This window comes from Dendrobates tinctorius, unplaced genomic scaffold (assembly GCF_039654945.1).
Source record: "Dendrobates tinctorius isolate UK_male_01 unplaced genomic scaffold, ASM3965494v1 ptg000028l, whole genome shotgun sequence".
Lineage (NCBI taxonomy): Eukaryota > Metazoa > Chordata > Amphibia > Anura > Dendrobatidae > Dendrobates > Dendrobates tinctorius.
Window position 1 is genome coordinate 39661735 of NW_027361696.1, and position 27148 is coordinate 39688882.

Genomic DNA, 27148 nt, shown 5'->3' on the forward strand with positions numbered 1-27148 from the left:
TCAGTCAGGTCCCCGACACCACGGACACCCCAAAAGGAAGGGTGGGCGCCAACAATGACCTGGTAGGCGAAAGGCCTCGGTCATGGCGTTCTGGATAGTTGAAGGAAGTAGTAGGGGAGAGTAGTGGGAGGTAGACGCCGTAGAGTAGTCCAGGTGGACCTCGCCAACCTGAAGGAAGTTGTGATGTGGTGTGCGCGCCGGCAAGTAGCAGTAGGCTGTTCGGAGCATAGTGCTCCCGGTTTGGTTCGGCCCCCATGGGCGGCTTTGGCCCAATGACCGGTCCGACAACAGACTGTGGGCAAGCTTTAGGATGACGTAGGTAAGGAGTACGATTGTCGGGACGACAATAGACAAAGGAAGGGGGAGTGTGGGGAAGGTGACTTGATGGACAGACTTGACTGGAAGTAGGAGGGGACGATTTGTGCACTACAGACAGAGATTGGCAATGACAGAAAGGTAACAGCAGGGAAAGACAGAAAAGGGAGTGCAGTACTGAGATTTGACCACAAGATGGCAGGGGGGAGTGTAGTTCAGGACTTGACATCAGAAACTGCTTAGTCATGGGGGGCGGAGAGATAGGGACCCAGGAGGAAAATTCCCAGTGAGAAAGGGGATAAATAGGACAGGTTGTGGTTCCAGGCTAGGCTAGTCCCGGGAGGAGCTCAGGAGGAGAAGACTCAGGACAGAAGACTGAGAACGGTGGAAGAGCTCGACCAGGGACTGACAGGAAGAGACAGTCAGGGGGGTGGCCCTGACACGACGTACCGCAGGACAGACGAGGCCCCGAGAATACCGCCTGTACGACGACCACGGGCAGGTGAAGCGCTGGCGGTAGATTGGTTTAGGACAGCCCCAGCGAAAGATCCGCGAGGGACGTCATCACAACTAAAGGAGAGTTGAAAGGTACCCGGGCCTGGAAACGGAGAGCTGTAAAGGAGCTGCGGTGCACAGCTAAGGTTGTCAGGAGGACGTCAAATAAACCCGGATCTGTTACAACTGAATTCTGCCTCCGACTCGTCTTTGCCGCATCCGGTCGTGGTAAGCAGTGGACCACCCCCCAATCCGGGCCCCTACTACATTGGTACCTGGTGGCTACCTGCAGCTCAAGCCAAACCTCTACATCAGCGGCTCTAGTGAAAACCATGTAGCAGCATAGTTACACCTCTCCAGGATAAACCCGGCCCCTGGCACAGTGGGTCCACGATCCACCAGCATGACAGTGCTTCATTTCAGTCAAATGTGGATGGACAGAATGAGCTGACACTGGGGTTGGGGCTTCTCATCCATCATCTGGACTATGTGCACAGTGGACAAAGGACCATCACAATCTCTGGATATTGTTGATATATTTTAACAATGTTGGTTCTCAAGTCCTCAGACAGTTTTCTTCTCCTCTTTCTGTTCTCTATGCTTAGTGTGGCACACACAGACACACAGTGCAAAGATTGAGTCAACTTCTCCCCTTATTATCTGTTATCAGGTGTGATTTTCATATTGCCCACACCTGTTACTTGCCACAGGTGAGTGTGAATGAGCATCAAATGCTTGAAACAAAGTTGCTTACCCACAATTTTGGAAAGGTGCCAACAATTTTGTCCGGCCCAGGGGTTTGTGTGAAAATATGTCCAATTTGCCTTTTTCTCTCTTCTTTCTTACACACAAAGGAAATAAACATGTGTATAACAAAATATGTGTAACTGCAATAATTTCTGGGATAAATACTTCAGTTTCTGGAACAATTTCAAGGGTGCCAACATTTTTGGCCATGACTGTGTATATATATATATATATATATATATATATATATATATATATTTGTATATATATATACACATACACACACACACTGCTCAAAAAAAAGGGAGCACTTAAACAACAAAATATAACTCCAAGTAAATCAAACTTCTGGGAAATCACACTGTCCATTCAGGAAGCAACACTGTTTGACAATCAATTTCACATGCTGTTGTGCAAATGGAATAGACAACAAATGGAAATTACTGGCAATTATCAAGACACCCTCAATAAAGGAGTGGATCTGCAGGTGGGGACCACAGACATCAATGCGAGCTGTGGCAAGAAGGTTTGCTATGTCTGTCAGCGTAGTGTCCAGAGGCTGGAGGCGCTACCAGGAGACAGGCCAGTACACCAGGAGATGTGGAGGGGGCCGTAGGAGGGCAACAACCCAGCAGCAGGACCGCTTCCTCAGCCTTTGAGCAAGGAGGAACAGGAGGAGCACTGCCAGAGCCCTGCAAAATGACCTCCTGCTGGCCACAAATGTGCATGTGTCTGCACAAGCAGTTAGAAACCAACTCCTTGAGAATGGTCTGAGTGCCCGATGTCCACAGATGAGGGTTTTGCTCACAGCCCGGATGCTTGACATTTGCCATTTGGCATCTGGACACTACGCTGACAGACACAGCAAACCTTCTTGCCACAGTTCACATTGATGTGCCATCCTGGTTGAGCTGCACTACCTGAACCACTTGTGCGGGTTGTCTCATGCTACCACGAGTGTGAAAGCACATCAAACATTCAAAAGTGACCGAAACATCAGCTAGAAAGCATTGGTACTGAGATGTGGTCTGTTGTCCCCACCTGCAAAACCACTCCTTTATTGAGGGTGTCTTGATAATTGCCAATAATTTCCATCTGTTGTCTATCTATTTGCATAACAGCGTGTGATATTGATTGTCAATCAGTGTTGCTTCTAAGTGGACAGTTTGATTTCACAGAAGTTTGATTTACTTGGAGTTATATTCTGTTGTTTAAGTGTTCCCTTTATTTTTTTGAGCAGTGTATATATATTATTTTTTAATGGCTAAAATAAAAAAATATTTTAAATATATATATCTTAAAACAATGGTGAAAAGGTTTTTTACCTTGCAAAGTGAATGTTGTTCAAAACTACAACTCATCCTGCGAAAAAAGAAACCGCAAAAGTTGGAAAAATTTCAGGAATCGATCATAGGGCTCATTTTTATTTTTTGCACTCAGTCTCACTATTCGTCAGATTTCCCCAAAATGTAATAGAGATGGAGGTTTTTCCATTTGGGGCACAGGCGAGTTGGAAGAAGATTCCTAATTATGGTCTCGGATTCAATAGCTGGAAGGATTGTAGACAGTTTGCAGCGCTCTCAGCACATCCCTGATTTACAGATAATTTTCCATTTGTGATATTATGTGACGGGATGATATAATAGCCGCCATTTGTTACACTTGTGCTCAGTTTTATTATGGACCCATTTAACATCATAAACCATTTTTTTCCCCCAAGGACGTGCCCATCAAACAGCGCGGAGTGAAATAGCGGAAGACGCTGAGAATCCAGAAAAGTATCGGGAGGATTATTGCATCTAATGGACGATGGGGTGTAATATCAGACCGGGTCTAATGCATCGCTGCTCCAGCAAATGCACCGCCACAATAACTCACAGCTTAAATCTCCATAAAATGCGGAGTTTAGACTTTACAGTGCTCATCTTTTCCCGATTAGGAGGTATATTATGTCATATACTCCACTCACATCCAAAGAGGAACATTTGTATTAAGCTCTACTTGGGATTTTTCTATGAATAATCTGCACTCTCCATGCGGCGTACTGCCACCCGAGCACTCACAACGCCGCGGTAACAGGAAATACGAGAACATGTTCAATACAGCTTTGGATGTGACTGGAGCACAGGGAATATAATTTTGTATGATTGCTATGTAAAAATTTTAAAGGTGGCAAAATTGGACTTCAAAAGTAAAGTAATACTTTAAATAAGTAGCAAACGATTAAAAGAACATGGTGGCTGTAAAAAAAAAAAAAAAGAATCCCTCCTCCACAAAATAATTAAAAAACAAACAAACCAGAGAAGTAAAAAAAATGCAAAAATTAACAAATGGAAAATGAACCAAAGGAAAAATACAAACAAAAAAATGCAAAAATTAATTAAAAACAACCAAAGAAGGAGAAATACAAAAACAAAAATGAAAAAAGAAGTACAAACAATCGCTAAAACAAAGAAACCAACAAAAAAGAGAAGTGCCCTACCCGTATCCAAAATACAAAAATAAAATAGAACAAAAAAAATACAAAATAAAAAATACAACCAAAGAAGGAAAACCACAAAATAAACAAAAAATGAACCAAAGAAGGAAAAAAGCAAAAATAAAATAAAAGAACCGAAGATACAAAAATAAACAAAAAAAGAACCAAAGAAGGAAAAATGCAAAAAAGAACCAAAGAAGGACAAATACAGAAATAAACAGAAAAAGTCCCATTGACTTCAATGATATCGAGCAGCAATGCCAGACACAACCTGAGATTAGAGACAGCGCTATTTCTGGAAAATAGCAGCCATCTTTTTATAATCCTGTACAAGCTCCTTAAAAAGGTCTGTCATCTGCAACAGTTTTTAGCAAATAATTGTACTCCTCAAATTTTTGGAGCCCTTCATTGGTGGTGTTCCTCTGTTATTCTCTTTGGAAACTGGAAGTTACCAGTTGAGGGCGAATAATTCCAGAGTCTGACATTGAGCAATCAGTGCTGACTTTGACAAGGAGAATAGTAACACTCAGTTGTCAGTTCCATTTCCCAGAGGAGTAACAGAGGAACATCCCAGGAAAGAACTCCTAGGAAAGATAACAGGAGATATCTCCAAGAGCTTCAGTCCTTTATCTTCATTCCCTTCACCCCCAATGGCGGGCACATGACACTAATAAACAGAGCGTGCTGAAATTAGCCATCAATACACGCTCCCATCCGGCTAATCAGAGTCACTAGTCCGTTATCCCGCTGCCCCTCCCCCGAATTCTCCTTAACGAGTAATGATGAATCCAATTAATTAGAATTAAATGTGCAGGAAACATTGACAGGAGCCGTCGATTAGGTCAGTGACGACAGATAACGTATCAACCATCATCAGCGTCAACGTCTACTCCCAACACGCCCCAACGGCAGCAATATTAGGAATTGTAGTCTATGGCTACGTACACACAAAGTCTTTTTCTTAAACTCACAGTTTTTGATAATTTTTTGAGATGAATTTGGAGACTCAGTTTCTGCTGAAAGTTTGAAAAACCCTTGAAAATTTGGTTAGATGGGTCGCTCCCAAAAAAACTTGGAAGTTCCACGATCAATGCTGCCAGGTTCAAGCTGTCTGCAGCGCTCCCGCAGGGAAGATGAGGCATTACACCGCACAAAATAAAACGAATGGACATTTATTTTAGGTTACTCTATCCACTTCCAAAGTCTCTTTTTTTTAGAGACTGATCCGTAAGCAACAGAATTACGAATGCAGCTTTAGATGTGACTACTGTAGAGCATAAGCAATGGAGCAATATTGAGAATCTTGGCAATTTTTCATCCATTTTTTTTTCCTGTGCATCACAATGTCGGGTCAATAGGAAGAGTTGACGTCGTCTTTTATAACCAAACAAACAAATCCCATTATGTTACGGCGGCAGCTGCCAACGGTCAATGGCGACATCGAAATCCGGAAACAACAATTTGAAATAACAAACAAAAAAACAGAGCGTGTGTATAAAAGATGGGGGGTGGTGACCCCGCAGCTGTTCTCATCGGTGGGCATTACTGCTATTGTTGTCTGATGGAAGCAAAATCACAATATTCATTCACGCCAAGGACAACGGTAAAAGCGAAGATTTTGTAAAAATGATCCACCAGTGTCTAAAAAAATGCTGAAATGCCAAAATCACACGAACATTCCACCACTCATGGATGATCTTTAATAATAAATACGTGATGGATACAAATGGCGCACAATGGACACAAGTCAACACCGTCCATTGAGGTCTATCATGAAGTCCATCATTGCCACACCTGGTACCAACCTTGGGCCACCACCCGCCAAATACACCTCCAGGCCACTGGGTGGCGCTAAATAGCCTTTTTTTTAAATTTGCCACATCTGATTATTTGGTGTTGGAAATAGAAGTCCAAGGAACCTGACGACATCTACTGCAAACGGTTAGCTTAGATATCTCCTGGGTGGACAGGTGGCCATTGTACCTGGACCATAAAGCCATACTGGTGTAGAAGAGGAAACCAGTAAATAGGAGTACTGGTACTGACTTTGCACCTCTGCCCAAAAGCTTCAAGTCACTTCTCCATTGCCCCAATGATCTCCACCATTTTTGTGGTGCACAAGAGCAAACAATCTCATGTCAACCATTGTTTTTTTTGAACTGATGATTGTCAGACTAGTGGGGAACAAGAACAATAACTTAAAGGGGCTATCCAAGATTTTAAGAATGTGGACTAAAAAAAAAATAAAAATCATCTTTATTCCCCATTGAATTTCTCCATTGCTTCAGCGCTGTTGCTCCAGTGGTCCTCTCCGGTCCTGCAGCGATGACATCAACCAGATCATTCGCATGACCATTGCAGGAAGTCAGCGGTGTTAGGCGCATGCATGTCATGTGCTCGCTGAGGCCAGTGATTGGTTGTAGAAAAATCATGTAAAGGACAGGTGAAGACCACTGGAGCAACGGCACTGAAGCAACAGACGATTAGAAAGGTCAATTCTGGTTATTTTTTTCAATTTATCTTAGTCACTACTCTTAAAATCCTCGACAACCCCATTGAGATCAAGTGAGTATATAAGTTGGTCATAAACATGAGATGAAGTATGAACCCAGCAATTTTAGTGGGTTACGCTCCGATGATGGCAGTTCTTACAAAAAAGATTGGGTATATGCTATTTCGACATGCCCACGCTTTCAAGCGCAAGACAGATAAAGAATTGGACATATGTGATTTCAGCATGCCCAATCCTCCAAGCTCAAGAGAGATAAAGGATTGGGCATACGGAATGTCATTGTGTCCGATCCTTCAAACTCAAGAGAGATAAACTTTTGAGCATATGGAATTTCAACATGTCTGATCCTGCAAGTTCAAGAGAGCTAAAGAAGGATTGGGCATATGTGATTGCAACACACCCAATCCTCGAAGCTAAAAGGATTGGGCATACAGAATTTCAACATGCCCAAACCTTCAAGAAAGATAAAGAAGGATTGGGCATAAGCGATTCCGACATGCCCAAATCTCCAAGCTCAAGAGAGATAAAAAGGGATTGGGCATATGGAATTTCATCATGTCCGATCCTTCAAGCTCAAGAGAAAGAAAGAAGGATTGGGCATATGGTTTGATTGCAACACGCCCAATTCTCGAAGCTTAAGAAAAATAAAAAAGGCTTGGGCATATGGAATTTCAACATGCCCGTTCCTTCAAGTTCAAGAGAGATAAAGGATGGGGCATATATGATTACAACATGCCTGATCCTGTAACCTCAAGAGAGATAAAAAATGATTGGGCATATGGAATTTCAACATGCCTGATCCTGCAAGCTGAAGAGAAATATGCAGCTGTCAGAGATGCTGGGCATATGGAGAACACATACTGGTTCGACACCTTCGGAGACGTATTGGAATTATTCCGGGCTGAGACGCAGCAGTAATTATAGCATTCCTATAGGAAAGTGTTAGCAGCGCGTTAAGCGGCAGAAGATGGAGATATCTCCTCCGGGCAGTGACAGCGGCAGGGAAGGTGTCTTCTGCACTCACCTGAGAGTGACGTTATCCCCTTGACAGGCTGTGTAATTACCATCTGGAGGGACAAACTCCGAGCATTCAACCAGGAGAACTAGGCAGGGGAGATAAGAGAGCAAAGGAGAGAGCAACAGAGAGGGTGCAGCAGAGCCGCAGGCCAGGTGTAGTGGAGGGAGGCAGATAGCAGAGGAGGAAAGGAACATGGAATGAGATGTGCATGGAGCAGCAGATAAAGAGGAGCAGACAGGAGGGAATGAGAAAAGGGTGACCGAGGCAAGAATTGGGGGTCATGGGGGGAGCGAGAGGGGAGGAAGGAAGATAGGAAGGGTGAGAAAAAGAAGAAAGGGGAAGAGGGGAAAGAGAGAGAGAGATAAAGCCATTAATAAACCACAGTATAATCAGGCAGATCACAGCAGTGGAGACATTCATAGTCTATAGCAAGGAGATGCACAGGATTAGAAAAACACTTTGCAACAGCGCCACACCTGCCCATAGGTCACATCTGGTATTGCAGCTCAACTCTGTTGAGTTCCTCTGCAGTACCATGCACTACCTGCAGACAGGGGTGGCACTGTTTTTCCTACATTACTGCGTATATACAACATTTCATGTCTCAATATCACCATCTTAGAATAATTTGCTTTATTTCTCTTGCACTGATTTCATGCTTTGTTTTACACTCCAAGGCTGTTTTCACAATTCTTCCGCTTTCTTATAGAATCTCAGGCCACCCCCTGCTGGTTCTAGGTCTGTAGTGTTTAGGGTGCTGTGTAGGACTATGTTCCTCACCGAAGTGCAGCACATTTTATCAGTTCAGGTAAGACGAGGGACAGCATTACAGGAAAAATAGGAATATCTCATTTTTCATTTAGCATTTTAGCCTAAATAGTACTATCATATAGTGTTCAGTCAAAACTGGAATAAGCAAATAATACCACCATATAGTACTAATACGGCAACTATACAGCCCAAATAACATATTCTGCCCAAATATTATTAAGTGTTTAAATAATATCACTATCTAGTGCCAACACAATACTGCAGTATACAGCATAAATAATACCGCCATCTAGTGTCAGGACTATACAATGGTTTACAGTACTATATATGACTGTATACAGTACAAATACTGCCATCTAGTGCCAAGATAATACGTACATTTAGTGCCAGAACTATGACTTTATACAGTGCAAATAATCCTGTCATCTAGTGCCAGAACTATAAGACTGTATACAGTACAAATAATACCACCATCTAGTGCCAGAATTATGTCACTGTGAAGAGTACAAATAATACTGTCATTTAGTGCCAGAGCTATATGACTGTATACAATGCAAAGAATACCACTATCTAGTGCCAAGATAATACTGTAGTATATAGCGCAAATAATACCGCCATCTAGTGTCATGACTATACAACAGTTTAAAGTACAAATACCATTTAGTGCAAGAACTATGACTGTATACAGTACAAATAATACCGCCATCTAGTGCCAGAAATATATATATGATTGTATACAGTACAATATCACCATCTAGTGTCAGAATTATACAACTGCACCCAATATAAATGCCATCTAGTGCCAGAACTATATATGACTGTATACAATACAAATAATGCCATCTAGTGCCAATATAATACGTAATACCGCCATTTAAGGCCAGAATTATATGATTGTATACAGTACAAATAATACCGCCATCTAGTGCCAGAGCTATATGACTGTATACAGAGCAAATAATACCGTCATTTAGTGCCAAGATTACACTGCAGAATACAATACAAATACCGTCATCTACTGCCAAGGTAATACTGAAGAATACAGTATGAATAATACCGCCATATAGTACCTAGATAATACTGCAGAATAAAATATGAATAATACCGCCATCTAGTGCCAAGATTATACTGCAGAATACAATATGAATATTACCGCCATCTAATGTCAGAATTATAAAACTATATACAGTACAAATAACGTCTAATGCCAGAACTATATGTGACTGTATACAATACAAATAATGTCATCTAGTGCAAAAATAATATGTAATACAGCCATTTAGTGCCAGAACTATATGACTGTATACAGTGCAAATAATACCACCATCTAGTGCCAGAACTAAATTACTGTATACATTGCAAAGAATACAAGCATCTAGTGCCAAGATAATACTGCAGAATACCATATGAATAATACCGCTATCTAGTGTCATGACTATACAACAGTTTACAGTAGAAATACCATTTAGTGCAAGATCTATGACTGTATACAGTACAAATAAAACCGCCATCTAGTGTCAAGATTTTACAACTGTATACAGTATAAATACCATCTAGTGCCAGAACTATATATGACTGTATACAATACAAATACTGTCATCTAGTGCCAAAATAATACGTAATATCACCATTTAGGGTGGCACGGTGGCTCAGTGGTTAGCACTGCAGCCTTGCAGTGCTGGGGTCCTTGGATTCAAATCCCACCAAGGACAACATCTGCAAGGAGTTTGTATGTTCTCCCAGTGTTTGCGTGGGTTTCCTCTGGATACTCCTGTTTCCTGCCACATTCCAAAGACATACTGATAGGGAATTTAGATTGTGAGCCCCATCGGGGACAGTACCAAAAACGTTTGTAAAGCGATGTGGAATTAATGGTGCTATACAAATGGCAAAAATAAATAAAATAAATAAATAAAATTTAGGGCCAGAACTATATGACTGTATACAGTGCAAATAATACCATCATCTAGTGCCAAGATAATAGTGCAGAATACAATACCAATAATACCACCATCTAGTGCCAAGATAATAGTGCAGAATACAATACGAATAATACCGCCATCTAATGTCAGGATTATAAAACTGTATACAGTACAAATATCATATAGTGCCAGAACTATATATGACTGTATACAATACAAATACTACCATCTAGTGCCAAGATAATACGTAATACTGCCATTTAGTGTCAGAATTATATGACTGTATGCAGTGCAAATAATACCGCCATCTGGTGTAGGAACTATATGACTGTATACAGTGCAAATAATACAAGCATCTAGTGCCAAGAAAATACTGCAGAATACAATACGAATAATACCGCCATCTAGTGCCAAGATAGAACAGCAGAATACAGTACGAGTAATTCCGCCATCTAGTGGCAAGATAATACTGCAGAATACAGTACGAATAATAACGCCCTGTGAGATAAAGACGAAAATGATATATAAAATCAAAATATTAACATACTATACCCAAATAGACCGCCATTATTGATTTTTATGTTTTTTGCATTCGTTCATGTAACTTGTCTGGAGTAAGTACAATCGTGTCGCGGCTGTACGTAACAAATTTTCAGCTCAGAAACGTAGGTAAAAAAAAAAAAAAATTCCTTGTATTAAGCGTTGTTGTTTATGAGCGGTCCATGATGTATTTTCACACTGAGCCCCTGTGCCAGCACCAGGTGGCGGTGGATGGGGGAGGCGCAGACATGTGTCTGATAAATGTCCTACAAATTGCTGCATTTCTCATCTTATGGATGGACGATCGGAGACGGGAACATGGATCTGCCAAGATAGCACTGGAGAGCGTTGCTCCTGCACCAACCCCACTGCTGAGAACACGGGGATCTATTACAGGGTCTCCTGCAGCCACAGAATAACAGTATATATATATACTAGATGGAGGCCAGATGCTATCGCATCGGGAAGACGGTAATGTCACAATGGGAGCAGGCTCTGCAGCGTTAAAAATCTCTCCCCCCCATGTGCTCACCCAACTATCCACTCTCTCTTTCCCCATGTGCTGACTTCTCCCATCTGTGCTCTCTTGTTTGACCTGTCTACCCCATGTGCTATCCCCCTTGTCTGCTGTCTCTCTCCTTCCTGTGCTGTGTTCTCCCCTCATGTGCTGTCTCATTTGAGCTGTCTCCCCCTGTGCTCTGTCTCTCACACCCCTTTGTCTGACTGTATACAGAACATACCACAGCTCCTGGGCAGGGGAGGAAGCAAAAGACAATACTGACATTACAGCAGGAGATTGCAGAGGACACATTTTGTAAAATATTGTTTAAAAAACAGTCAGTGAAATATTTTACCTCACAAAATAAATCCTCTGCGATCTCCTGCTGTAATTTCAGTATTGTCTTTTGCTTCCTCCCCTGACCAGGAGATGTGGTATGCTCCGTACACAGTCAGACACAGACAATTTTTAGAATGAACTTTCGTTCGTGGGAAAACCCCTTTAACTGGCTTCCTCTGCTTGTAGACACGTTGTGCATCTGCTGCCTGAATCAGCCGAATGATTCACTGTGCCTGAGCGGAATTCGCGCAGACGCAATGCGAAGGTGTTCCACTGGTGCTACCGCGCAAGAGGCTGTGTGTGAGTGTGTGGTGTGTACGGCATATAGAGTGTGTGTGGTGCAACGGTGTTCCGCTGGTGGTACCGCGCAATAGGTTGGTACCAGCAGCAGTTTCCATATTGAGACACCATAACTTGTGTGTCCCAATATGACAGTCGGTGAACTTCCTCCGCTTGGAATTCTGGGATACGGTGACATCTGGACATAGCAGGAAATGAAAACATTACAAGGCAATTAAATATATATATAGTTATACTATATATATATATGTATATATATATAAATCTCAATGATTTAGTTGGAGGAATTGAGGGTACACTGATTAAATTTGCTGATGACACAAAGCTTGGAGGGATAGCTAATACTAGAGAAGAGAGAGAGGATTCAAACAGATATAAATAAAAGTACTACATCTGAGCAATAAAAATGAAAAAAGCATATACAGAATGGGAGGAATAGGAATAAGCAACAGCACATGTGAAAAAGACTTGGGTATACTAATAGATCATAAACTGAACATGAGTCAACAGTGTGATGCAGCAGCAATAAAGGCAAATGCAATTCTAGGATGTATTAACAGAAGCATACAGTCTAGATCACGTAAAGTCATTATTGCCCTCTACTCTTCTTTGGTCAGACCTCATCTAGAATACTGTGTCCAGTTTTGGGCGCCACATTTTACAAAAAGACATCAACAAACTGGAGCAAGTTCAGAGCAGAGTGACCAGAATGGTGAAAGGTCTGCATACTATGTCCTATGAGGAACGGTTACAGGATTTGGGAATGTTTAGCTTGTAAAAAAGAAGACTGAGAGGAAACTTAATAGCTGTCTACAAATATCTGAAGGTCTGTCACATTGTAGAAGGATCATTTTTATTCTCATTTGCACAAGGAAAAACTAGTTTATTTGTTTTTGTGTTTTTTCTTCCCTTAATCCAGAAAGGCTCTGTTTTGTTTGTTAACCCTGCCTTGGTGCATGCTGACTCCAATAAACCAGCAGGTGTTTCACCACCAAAGTGTTCCGTGTATACCTGAAGAAGCAGAAAGCATGTCAACCACTCACAGTATATATGTGTCAATGTGTATGTATATGTGTGTGTGTGTATATATATGTAAGTATGTATGTGTGTGTATGTATATACAGTATATGTATATACATATGTATGTGTGTGTATGTATGTATGTACATATCTGTGTACAGTTGTGCTCAAAAGTTTACACAAAGTTTACATCTAAAAAACCTAGTGATTAAGCGGGCAGACAAGGGTGGGAATATTGTCCTTTGGCCCACTCAGCTTTATGAATTGGAAGCCTTTAGGCAACTTAATTCTTCTGTCTGTTATAAACGTTTGGATTGTAATCCAATGAATAAATTTAAGAATGAATTATGGGACATTCTAGATGAGGGATTTGAAAAGGGGATTATTACAATCAAATTAAGAGATTCACTGCTCCAAGAATGCCCCATAACACCAATCTTTTATCTACTTCCGAAGGTTCACAAGGACCCCCTCAACCCACCAGGCAGACCCATTGTCTCGGGGATCGGGGATCTTTGTGAACCTATATGTAGATATGTGGATTTCTATCTTCAGAAATGTGTAGAAACCTTGCCTTCATATATCAGGGATACAACTGATATGCTCAGAAAATTAGATGGGGTGCATTTACAGGATGACATGATAATGGTCACATGTGACGTGGAGTCCCTGTGCACCTCGATAGACCATGACCACGGGATGAGAGCTGCCAGATTTTTTCTTGAGATGATGAATCTTGACTACGAACTGATGGAATTTGTCATTACCTTACTACATTTTGTTCTAACACATAACTTTTTTTGTGTTTAAAGACCGCCCCTTCCTACAGCTCCAGGGAACAGCTATAGGGGCAACTTGTGCGCCCTCATATGCTAATCTTTTCCTGGGGCTGTGGGAGAGGGAGGTGGTCCTTGACACACCTGGTTATGGCAGCCTCATCTCGTGGTCTCGTTATATTGATGACATATTCTCTATCTGGCAGGGCTCCACGTCATGTCTTGACACATTTCTTAATGACCTTAATACTAATGACCTAAATATTAACCTTACTTGGAAATATAGTGAGAACAGGATGGAATTCCTGGATATCCTGATTTCCAAAGGACTAGATGGTGCAGTAACAACTGATATCTATCGTAAAATCACGGCGACTAATGCGCTACTGCACGCAGAGTCATCCCATCCCCCCAACTAATACGATCTATACCAATAGGGCAATTCCTGAGGACCCATCACATTTGTTCGGACAGTCATACATACCACAAACAAGCCAAAAACCTTTCACATAGGTTCCAAGAAAGGGGAAACAAACTTAGGGATATCAAGAAAGGTTATAACAGGGCCACCAAAACAGATAGACAATCCCTTCTATCATACAAGTCCACTCATAATAGACCAGAAAATCTAGATATGAAACCACGTTTTATATCTACTTTTAACTCCAATTGGAGGCAAATTAAAAATATCCTTTCTAAAAACTGGTCCATCCTTTTGACTGACAGGGATTTAAAACCTCATTTGTCCACCAACTCCATCCATCACGTGGAGGAGATCGTGTAATTTGAGCGATATGTTGACTAAAAGTCATTATGTTCCACTTAGAGCGAGTCCTTTCCTTTTTGGTAGTAAGGGACCACCATGGGGATCTTTTCCCTGTGGCTCTTGCTCCATATGCAAATTCATTCCAAGAAGCACACAATTTTGAACATCAAGGGTGATAGGACATATAATATTGTCCATCACATTACCTGTAATACAGAGTCTGTTATATAGCACCTCACGTGCCCCTGTGGTCTGATATATATTGGTATGACGACCAGAGCCTTAAAGGTCAGAATTCAGGAGCATGTGAGGGATATAATCAATGCTAAAAAAAAACAAGACCTTGACAAACTCAAGAATGTCCCTAGACGTTTTATGAGTACCATGATTGTACCCCCAAAGGGCTCAAGGTGTGTGGGATCGACCATGTCTACATGGGTATAAGAGGAGGTTATCTTAAGCGTAAACTGTTGCAATTAGAAACAAAGTGGATGGTCACACTCAATACAGTTAGCCCATGTGGGCTTAATGAATTTATTAGCTTCAAGTCTTTTCTGTAACTCAGCCTGACGTGACAAAAATTTTTTCGTACACATCTACTGCCTTTTAATTTTTTTAGGGTTCTTTGTATTTAAGCGTATACTAATGATCATTGTAATATATATCTTTTCAGTTTAAATTCCCGTCATGATACTATATACAGTATATATATATATACATCTTTCTGGTCGTAATGATGGACGAGATGGCTGCTGTCTATTAAAACCTGGATCTAAAAACAAGATTGGAGGAGTTCTGCTAGTCAAGCTTTCTTTCCCGAATACATCACTATCTGGACATAAATGTTAATCGACACATCTAAAAAATTGTATTATTTTCTTCTGTTATATGCCATATTCTTTTCTGTTATATGTAAAAAATTTTATATTTGGTATTATTTAAAAAGTGCCCACTGTAAGGGATTACTGCAATTGTGTGTACTGATGTTTGCTGTGGTGCCCGTTACCTAAGCCTAATTGGGCCAGAACCTGTGCACATTGGGTCCTATTTTTGTGGCTGATATTTGTTGTGGTGCTTGTTATTTAGGCTTATTTAGGCTAGAACCTGCACACATTGCGTTTTATTTTCAAGAGCACTGCTTTTAGCTGGCAGTTCCATCCAGACACATCATGCCAGTGCGCTGCTGCGGTCAGATATCTAGACTGGGCGCCTTGGTTGCCTCGGTGACCCGGGGGATGACGACACGTCCTCCTCCTGATCACATGGGGGGCCGACCGCCTATGTCAGCACCGGGGGCGTGGCATCACGGCTACACGCGCCGACTGATGTACCCAGCGTTCATATGCTATAGTAAGCTCCTCTAACTTTCATCTAAGATAATTATATAGTTGTGCATAAATGTGAATCGAGACATATGTAATTTCTTATATGTTGATTTCTTATATGTCTTGTTTTGTATTAAGCTAGTAAGTGCCCATTGTAAGAAATAACCAAAATTGTAATATATACCAATGTTTGTTATCTAGGCTTATTTGGGCTAGAACCTCTACACATTGTGTTCTATTTTCAAGAGCACTGCTTTTAGCTGGCAGTTCCATCCAGACACGTTATGCCAGTGTGCTGCTGCGGTCCGATGTCTGGGCTGGGCATCTTGGTTACCTCGGAGACCCGGAGGATGATGTCACATCCTCACCCTGGTCACATGGAGTGCCGACTGCCTATGTCAGCGTCGGGGGCGTGGCATCATGGCTACACGCGCCAACTGATGTACCCGGCATTCACATGCTATAGCAAGCTCCTTCACCTTTCATCTAAGGTAATTAATTATACATCTGTGCAGCTGTACAGGACTGCATGTTGATTGCAGCCTAGGACGACACCCTAAGGCTATGTGCACACGCTGCGGAATGGGGTGCGGATTTTGTAAAATCCGCAGGTCAAATTCAATTCTTCATGTCAATTCTTTCTGCGGTTTCAAAACCGCGGAAAAATCTGCACCGTCTGTACAGCGTTTTTTATTCCCATAGGGAATAATGGTACTGTACACAGCAGCAAAATCTGCTGCGGACCCGCAGCGGCCAAATCCACTACGGAAATGCAGCAGAATCTGCAGCGTGTGCACACACCCTAAGGCTAACACATACCGGCTGCGCTTTTTCTCAGCTGTTCCATATCGTCCTATCCATATTTGCGATATAAGACACTCATGTTATCATCAAGCCACGCCTCCTGACGAAGCTGCTTTTGGCGAAACGTACGTCGAGGCTGCTGAGTGGGACTCCAGTAGAGGCACCTACCTTCCCCTGCTAACTCCATGACTTCAGTTATACCTTCTCCCCTTTTCTAAAAGGGTTTTTTTGCATTATAGCATAGGTTACCACTTATTAAATGAGAGTAGGCTAATTGTTTCACATAAAAATTTTTGTGGTAACCATATTACCATTTAACCTGACTATCCATCTGATATGCTGTATTTTTCTGGCATCATAAAATTTTTTTGGGATAGCATTGGTGTCTGGGGGGATTTGATCTGGTTGCTTTATTATATGGAATTGTGTATTAGCAAACCAGTCATATTGCACTGTCTTTCTATTGAACCCCAGTAGGTTCATGCTCCTATTTTGTTGTCCCAGTCGTTTGTTATTTTGTCTCATATTATGTATCAGCCCTCACAATTATTGTAATGATCTATTATTAAATCTACTGTAAGTATTTTTCTAATACATTTTGTACTATTGATTAACATCCTTTTATGGTGACCTTATTTCTGTTTAGTTAATTTACTCTTTAGATTAAGTGTTCACATCTTGGTTGCTTGATTAACACTCCTGTAGTGTCTTTGAAGCTATAGCTTCAGATTTAGAGGATTAGCTTTGTTGGTGTAATATATGTAAGTATGTGTGTGTTTATGTATATACAGTGTATGTATGTGTGTATGTATGTACATATGTGGGTACAGTTGTGCTCAAAAGTTTACATATCCCGGCAGAATTTTTGCTTTCTTGGCCTTTTTTCAGAGAATATGAATAACACCAAACCTTTTGCTCCAAGCCATTTATTGTCAAACTACTGTGTTTTCTCTTTTTAAATCAGAATGATAACACAAAACATCCAAATGACCCTGATCAAAATTTTACATACGCTGGTGATTTGGGCCTGATAACATGCACAGATGTTGACACAAATGGGTTTGAATGGATACTAAAGGTAACATCCTCACCTGTGACCTGTTTGCTTGTAATCAGTGTGTATGCATAAAAGCTGTCTGAGTTTCTGGGATCCAGACAGACTCTTGCATCTTTCATCCAGCCACTGATGGTTCTGGATTGTGAGTCATGGGGAAAGCAAAAGAATTGTCAACGGATCTATGGGAAAAGGTAATTGAACTGTATAAAACAGGAAAGGGATACAAAAAGATATAGAAGAAATTGATAATGCCAGTCAGAAGCATTCAAACTGTGATTAACAAATGGAAAATCAGGGACTCTGTAAAAACAAAACCACGGTCAGGTAGACCAACAAAAATATCATCAACAACTGCCAGGAAAATTGTTGGGGATGCAAAGAAAAACCCACAAATAACATCAGGTGAAATACTGGACTCTCTGAAAACTAGCGGTGTGGCTGTTTCAATATGCACAATAAAGAGGCACTTGAAGAAAAATGGGCTGCATGGTTGAGTCACCAGAAGAAAGCCATTATTGCACAAATGCCAAAAAGTATCTCACCTACAATACGCAAAACATAACAAATCTTCAGGAACAAGGTAATTTGGAGTGATGAGACCAAAAGTGAACTTTTTGATCACAACCATAAACATTATATTTGGACAGAGGTCAACAAGGCTAATGCTAAAAGCAACACCATTCCTACTGTAAAGCACCAAGGTGGAATGTTGATATTTTGTGGATATGTGAGCTGCAAAAGCACAGGAAACTTGGTCAAAGCTGAAGGGAAAGATGAATGCAGCACGCTTTCAGCAAATTTGCACTCATCCGGAAGCTGCGCATGGGACGTACTTGGACGTTCCAACATGACAACGATCAAAAATACAAGGCCAAATGGACCTATCATTGGCTACAGCAGAACAAAGTGAAGGTTCTGGAGTGGTCATCTCCGTCTCCCGACCTCAAAATCATTGAGCCTCTCTGGGGAGATCTCAAGTGTGCAGTTCATGCTAGACAGTCCAGGAATTTACAGGAACTGGAGGCTTTTTGCTAAGAAGAGTGTGCAGCTTTACCATCTGAGAAAATAAAGAACCTCATCCACAACTGCCACAAAAGACTTCAATCTGTCATTGATATTAGAGGGGGCAATACACAGTATTAATAAATGGGGTATGTAAACTTTTCATCAGGGTCATTTGGATGTTTTGGGTTGTCACTATGATTTAAAAAGAGAAAACACAGTAGATTGACAATAAATGGCTTCACCCAACCATTAACCATGAGGGGAGAAAAGGTTTTGTTGTTACCATTCATATATTCTCCAAAAAAAGGCCAAAAAAGCAAATATTCTGCTGGGGTATTTAAACTTTTAAGCACAACTCTGTATTTGTGCATGTATGTATGCATGTGTGTGTGTGTATGTATATATGTGTGCGTGTATATATGTATGCATATATGTATTGTAGTACCGCGGTAGCACCGTACGCAGTGAAGTGGCAATGACCCACAAAATTCAAACACAAAAGTCTTTTTAATGTGTTTCCTCACAGCATTAAAAGTCCAATCTACACAAGTGCATATACTGTAACTTCAGTGCATATAACTAGTATCTTTTTCACCATTTGCAGAATATATATTATACGGCAATGTTAATTTTACAGACCCTAAACATGCCAGTCTTCTTCTGACTAGTTCCAGTGGGTGTCTATGCGCCGTATCCAAGACTCTATTCACACAGCATTACATGTTGCAGGCACTACACACGCTAGTCCTCCTCTGACTAGTTCCCCTGAGTGTCCTGCACCGCTTGTATCACACTCTCTTTACTCACACAGCCGTACACAGTCCAGGATAGCCTCCGGATCGCAGATGGGCACCATATCCACCTGTTTTGCAATCGTTACACACCAGTCCTCTTTCGGGCAAAGGACATCCACCTGCGGTTCACCTCCGGGCACAGGACCGTCCACATCTGAGACCAGTTACCGTGGATGAATTGCATTGCTGTGTACGCTGCGGGTTGCCAGGCCTCACTCTGACCCTGACACACCTGAGACTCACTAAGCACACACTAAGGGGTGGTCTACATTGCGTTATGGCAGTCCGTTTAACGGATTACGCTACAACTCGGCATTAATGCAATGTAACGCATCCGTTAACTCACCCATAGACTGCCATAACGTAGTGCATCGCTAACGCATGTCATAATCGGCATGCGTTAGCGATGTGCCGTCATGTTGTGAAGCACCCTCGGACCCGATCTACAGCGTTTGAGGGTCCATCACTGCTAGCGCAGATGGAGCAGCTGCGCTAGCGCAATCGCATAACGCAATCAAAAAAAGAAGTAGCGTTAGCACAGTCCGTTTAACGCATACATTGAACGGACTGCTCTAATTCAATGTGAACCTAGCCTAACCCTTTCCTGCAGGGTTTTTAACATAGCAAACTGTGGCTTTCAGCCACATGGAAAACCTGGGTCCAGAATGGAACAGACTGCACAAACTACTATCATACTGCAATCTGTTTCAAACACAACATCCAGAGCAGGTTTTACATACCTCTGCCTTGGACACTAACATGTCCAAGACTAACACTTACTTTTATTATCAGTCTGCATTTCAGTCACAGCTACGCCTGTGACTGCCATGCACACCTATGGCCTTCATATGCCTCCATGCACATCCTGGGGAGAACACACAGCGACCCCTACGCCTGTGACCGCAATGCATCCTCATAGCCTCAATACGCCTCCGTGCATATCCTGGGGAGAACACACAGCGCCCCCTAGCTGTAACAGGGATCAATGCCTCACAGTATGCGTATGTGTGTCTGCATATGTGTATGTTTGTGTGTATTCTCCAAGGCCATCTATATCCACCGCAACATTCTCACTCCCTCTCTCCCTGTGCCAGTCTCTCTCTCAAAGTCTCTCTGCCAGTCACTATCTGTTATTATTTCTCACTCTCGCTACCCCTCTATCACTTTCTGTGCCAGTCTCTCTCTCTCTCTCACTATTTCAGGGTCTTTCGTACTTTCATTACTTTTTTTTCTCTGTCTCTCGCTTTTCTCCGCCTTTCATTCTGTCTCCCCCTCCAGTGTCTTCCTTCCTTCCAGTACTTCTCTCTCTTTCTCTTTGCTATCCTCAGAATTTCATTATCTTTCTCTCTCCCCTCTCCTCAGTATTCGAGTTTTTCTCTGTGTGGCAGTATCGTTCTCTCTCTCCTTCTCTCTCCCCTCTCCTTAGCTTTTTGATCTCCCCTCCAGCGTCTTCCTTCATTCCATTGCTTTTCTCCCTATTTTTTTGTCTTTCTCTCTTTCTCTCTCTCTCTCTCCCCTCTCCTCAGCCTTTCAGTCTGTGTCTCCCCTTCAGCGTTTTCCTTCCTTCCACTCTTTTGCTCTCTGTTTTTCTCTTTCGCTCTCTCCCCTCTCGTCAGCCTTTTGGTCTGTGTCTCCCCTCCAGCATCTTCTTTATTTCCACACCTTTCCTCTCTCTCCTTCTCTCCCCTCTCCTCAGCCTTTTGGTTTGTGTCTCCCCTCCAGCATCTTTCTTCCTTTCACTTATTTGCGCTTTCTTTTTTTTCTCCTCTCTTTCCTCTCTCCTTAGCCTTTCGGTCTGTGTCTCCCCTCCAGTGTTATCCTTCCTTTCACGCCTTTTCTCTCTCTTTCTCTCCTCAGGCTTTTGGTCTGTGTCTCCCCTCCAGCATGTCCCTTCCTCCCTCTCCTTTGCTCTCTCTCTTTTTCTCCATTATTTCCTCTCTCCTCCTCTCTCCTCAGCCTTTCGATCTGTGTCTTCCTTCCAGCGTCTTCCTTCCTTCCACTACTTTGCTCTCTCTTCTCACTCCTTGTTCCCCCCTCCTCTGTGTCCTTCCCCTTGTTCCCTGGTCCCAGAGGTTTCCTGCACAGTTGTGTCCCCCGCACCCTCAGACATGGTTTATGAGAATTCAGTGACAGGATATAATTAGTGCAATTCTCTGGGAGCCCGCGATCCTGAATATTCAATGTATCATGGCCAGAACAATTCATTCTGAGCCTGTAACAAAGGCAGTGGGTGTTTACAGTACAGCAGGACGCAGTGTAGCATGGTGGAGGCAGCGGATGGCACTGAGGCTCTCTGAGCTGCGTTGTGACACTCCGAGCAGGGGGTTAGACATTGCTGCGCTATCTTCTATTTAAAGGAACACTCACCATACAGCATGGTACAGAACATTATTCTCTGTTATCAGCCATGAGACCCTTCCTAATAATATATATCCAAATGTGACGGATATCAGCTATTATTACGCAGCCACGCTATTATCGACTTTCAGGAAGACTGTTTAGAACAAAACATTATTGTTACTTTTCTATTCTGATTGCCTATACTGGCAACAATTGTAGTAAACTTCCAGCTGTGAGAAGTGTTAGCTCCTCTATGTTGCGTCCATTAGGTCACCTAGGATTGCCAAAGCTGGGGAACCTTTATGGACAACGTGTCTAGTTTGAGATGCTTTTAGCAACTTTTAGCAATGTCCAGCCTCCAGCAACAGGACGACCCCCATTAACAGTGCAGGATCTCCGATAGTAATGACAGTCATGAGATACTCAGTAACTGTAGGGGCCACAAGACCCCCAAAATGCTGACAGTCATTAGACTTAAATAACAGCGAGGGCTACTAACAAAGGTAATGTCCAGCAGGCCCCAGTATCAGTGCAGCCACAAATAACTAGTAACAGTGCAGCCATAGGCCCCAGTCAGTAACAGTGCAGCCATAGGCCCCAGTCAGTAACAGTGCAGCCATAGGCCCCAGTCAGTAACAGTGCAGCCATAGGCCCCAGTCAGTAACAGTGCAGCCATAGGCCCCAGTCAGTAACAGTGCAGCCTTAGGCCCCAGTCGGTAACAGTGCAGCCATAGGCCCCAGTCAGTAACAGTGCAGCCATAGGCCCCAGTCAGTAACAGTGCAGCCATAGGCCCCAGTCAGTAACAGTGCAGCCATAGGCCCCAGTCAGTAACAGTGCAGCCATAGGCCCCAGTCAGTAACAGTGCAGCCATAGGCCCCAGTCAGTAACAGTGCAGCCATAGGCCCCAGTAACAGTGCAGCTGTGGCGCCCCTGAGGCTCGGTCGCCACAGAGGTACTACACCTTCTCCTAAGGTGTAGTGCCCCACCGCCTAGGTAAGTTGGGAACTCCTTTCCTCACTCCAACACCTGCATCCCACACACAGGATAGTTCAGTAGGTCCACCTAGCAGCTTCAGGCTGGGGGTAGCAGAGCACCCTTCGTGGAACCCTGCTTCGTAACACGAGATGTGCTGGGAGGTGGGTGGAGTTAGTATAAAAGAGAGGGAAAGTTGAGAATTGTAGGTCAGTCTTGGGTGAGTCCCAGAGAAGAAGAGCAGGCTGACAGAAGGTCTGTCTGACAGGAGGTCAGACGAGAAGGAGTTCAGTTCTGAAGTTAGTTTTGAGTTCAGTTTGAGTTCAGTTTAGAAAGAGTGCTGCAGTTGCCTCAGTGATCTGAGCCAGCTGGCATGGGAAAGAGAAGAGAAAGAGAAAGACGTAGACCTGCAACCTAAGCTTCCATAAGAGAGAGAAGGAACAGCGCAGAACGAAGGAGTAAGAAAACAGAGAGGAGTTGTGGGTTGGAAGAGGAACCCTGCCTATAGGTTCTCAGCGCAAGGCCGGGGCCCGGTCCCCGAGGTTGTATGGACACTTATGGTTCTGCAGCAGACAACGGTGGAGTAGTTGGCTGTAAATGCACTACTCCCATCCAAGACTTGGGACACAACAGCAACAGATTCGTGAGCCAGGACTCTGAGAGGAGTCCCCGACAGAGGCTACAGCTGTCTGTCATACAAGTAAAGACTAGGAACACCTAGAGAGAGGCATTCCAGGGTGACTAAGTACTGGAGTGCTTCGCATCTAAAGGTGCAATAGAGGAGTCGTTCAGGAAAGGCACATGTTGGCGGAGTGTTGGAGAGGAGAACCCTGACTTGCCCGGGAGGTTGATTCTCTACCCCGGAGGACACGGCACAGAGGCAGGCACCAGTGGGTACCACGAACTGTGAGTAAAGCTTTGAAACTGCAAGCCCTGGTGTCCTCCATTCATTCGCCGCTAACACCTTCAGCACCGCTACATCTGGGTACCAGCATCTATACCATTCTGCGTCTCTCCTCATCCATTGCACCCACACTGCCCTGGGACTACAGCTCCACCTGTGGGGAGCTACACCATCTTTGCTGCACCACACCATCAGTCCCAGTGGATCTGCATGCAGCGTTGGCTCAACATCTTACTTGCCAAACACCACGGGTGGCGTCACGAACTATCCATATAAACTATACTATTAACATCACCACCATTGATATTGGGCGCCCAGGGCCACGGACCGGGTCACCGCTGCTATGACACATCCCCCTGACACCGGCCCGGTACCGGGTACCCCGCTGCCCTGGGTGTGAGGGGCGACCCACAGCCATAGGCCCCAGTAACAGCCAGCAATTCCAATAACAGGGCAGCAGCAGACCTTTAGGAATAAAAGAACTAGAGCACAAAAACAGTGCCACCATAACCCTCTATTAATCCTACAGCCACAATCTTCCATAAACGTGGCTGTAGGGTTGCGGTGAAACCGGTTCCCGGTGACGGACCAGCCACAGACCTCAAAAACCAGTGCAACCACATAATCTCCGAGGACCATGGCAACAGAGCAGGTAGTCACTCAGAGATGCCAGCTGAACTATACCCCTTTCCAAAGCAGAAGATCTGAATACGATTTTTTTTTTTTTTTTTATTATTATTATTATTATTATTATTATTATTATTATTTATTGTTATAGCGCCATTTATTCCATGGCGCTTTACATGTAAGGAGGGGTATACATAAAAACAAGTACAATAATCTTAAACAATACAAGTCATAACTGGTACAGGAGGAGAGAGGACCCTGCCCGCGAGGGCTCACAATCTACAAGGGATGGGTGATAATACAGTAGGCGAGGGTAGAGCTGGTCGTGCAGCGGTTTGGTCGATCGGTGGTTACTGCAGGTTATAGGCTTATAGGCTAATAGGATTATAAAAGAATATTGCTGTATTATTTTAGAAGACAGCAGAATCCCTTTCTGGGGTCTCTGTGGGCGGACATGCAGGGTGCACTGGTTTCGTAGCCACTAAAATGACCACGCCCGGGTTAGCCCCCCTTAGTGAGAATTTGGGTAAAAAATGAGTACATTCGTTAGATCTTTGATAGATCCGGTTTGACCAACCAAAGCTAACGTTAGATCACCCCCACAAAATGAGATATTTACGATCTTTTCCGGGGGGGCTAACCCGTAGCTAGCCCCCCAACTTTGAAATTTGCCGTTTTTACGATGGATTCTGATAGATATTTGTTAGATCTGGTTGGATCAGCAAAAATTAACGTTAGATCTCCTTTCGTTCCTGAGATATTGGGGGTGTCAGGTGGGGGGTTAGCTACGGGTTGGCCCCCCCCTACTCTGAAATTTGCCGGTTTTTGGATGGATTCTGATAGATATTCATTAGATCTGGTTTGATCAGCAAAAATTAACGTTAGATCTCCTTTTGTTCGCGAGATATTGGGGGTGTCTGGTGGGGGGTTAGCTGCGGGTTAGCCCCCCCCTATTTTGAAATTTGCCGGGTTTTTTTTATGGATTCTGATAGATATTCGTTAGATCCGGTTTGACCAGCAAAAATTAACGTTAGATCTCCTTTCGTTCCCGAGATATTGGGGGTATCAGCTGGGGGGTTAGCTACGGACTAGCCCCCCCTACTTTGAAATTTGCTGTTTTTTGGATGGATTCTGATAGATATTCGTTATATCCGGTTTGATCAGCAAAAATTAACGTTAGATCTCCTTTCGTTCCCGAGATATTGGGGATGTCAGGTGGGGGGTTAGCTATGGGTTCGCCCCCCCTACTTTGAAATTTGCCGTTTTTTGCATGGATTCTGATAGATATTCGTTAGATCTGGTTTGATCAGCAAAAATTAATGTTAGATCTCCTTTCGTTCCCGAGATATTGGGGCTGTCAGGTGGGGGGTTAGCTTCGGTTTAGCCCCCCTACTTTGAAATTTGACGTTTTTTGGATGGATTCTGATAGATATTCGTTAGATCCGGTTTGATCAGCAAAAATTAACGTTAGATCTCCTTTCGTTCCTGAGATATTTCCGATCTTTTTTTGGGTGGGCTAATCCGTAGCTGTCTGAATGCAAAATCCTACAGAGACAAGTAGCGGCTGGGAAAATTCATTGTGGCGGTCTGGACTAGAAATAGGCAAAGCAAATGACCCCAGTAACAGCAAACGTTGCATGCGACCATTGGATATAAGGCCTCTTTCACGTCGCATGTGACCATTGGATATAAGGCCTCTTTCACGTCGCATGTGACCATTGGATATAAGGCCTCTTTCACGTCGCATGTGACCATTGGATATAAGGCCTCTTTCACGTCGCATGTGACCATTGGATATAAGGCCTCTTTCACGTCGCATGTGACCATTGGATATAAGGCCTCTTTCACGTCGTATGTGACCATTGGATATAAGGCCTCTTTCACGTCGCATGTGACCATTGGATATAAGGCCTCTTTCACGTCGCATGTGACCATTGGATATAAGGCCTCTTTCACGTCGCATGTGACCATTGGATATAAGGCCTCTTTCACGTCGCATGTGACCATTGGATATAAGGCCTCTTTCACGTCGCATGTGACCATTGGATATAAGGCCTCTTTCACGTCGCATGTGACCATTGGATATAAGGCCTCTTTCACGTCGCATGTGACCATTGGATATAAGGCCTCTTTCACGTCGCATGTGACCATTGGATATAAGGCCTCTTTCACGTCGTATGTGACCATTGGATATAAGGCCTCTTTCACGTCGCATGTGACCATTGGATATAAGGCCTCTTTCACGTCGCATGTGACCATTGGATATAAGGCCTCTTTCACGTCGCATGTGACCATTGGATATAAGGCCTCTTTCACGTCGCATGTGACCATTGGATATAAGGCCTCTTTCACGTCGCATGTGACCATTGGATATAAGGCCTCTTTCACGTCGCATGTGACCATTGGATATAAGGCCTCTTTCACGTCGCATGTGACCATTGGATATAAGGCCTCTTTCACGTCGCATGTGACCATTGGATATAAGGCCTCTTTCACGTCGCATGTGACCATTGGATATAAGGCCTCTTTCACGTCGTATGTGACCATTGGATATAAGGCCTCTTTCACGTCGTATGTGACCATTGGATATAAGGCCTCTTTCACGTCGCATGTGACCATTGGATATAAGGCCTCTTTCACGTCGCATGTGACCATTGGATATAAGGCCTCTTTCACGTCGCATGTGACCATTGGATATAAGGCCTCTTTCACGTCGCATGTGACCATTGGATATAAGGCCTCTTTCACGTCGCATGTGACCATTGGATATAAGGCCTCTTTCACGTCGCATGTGACCATTGGATATAAGGCCTCTTTCAC

General features: G+C 43.2%; 1 protein-coding gene across 1 annotated transcript in view; it reads right to left on the bottom strand.

Moving 5' to 3' along the window:
- The window catches only part of IGLON5 (IgLON family member 5), a 554166-nt gene that overhangs the window by 198497 nt on the left and 328521 nt on the right, over positions 1–27148 (bottom strand). Inside the window, 1 exon segment of the mRNA XM_073570595.1 lies at positions 7573–7651. Within this exon segment, the coding sequence (XP_073426696.1) occupies positions 7573–7651 (79 nt within the window).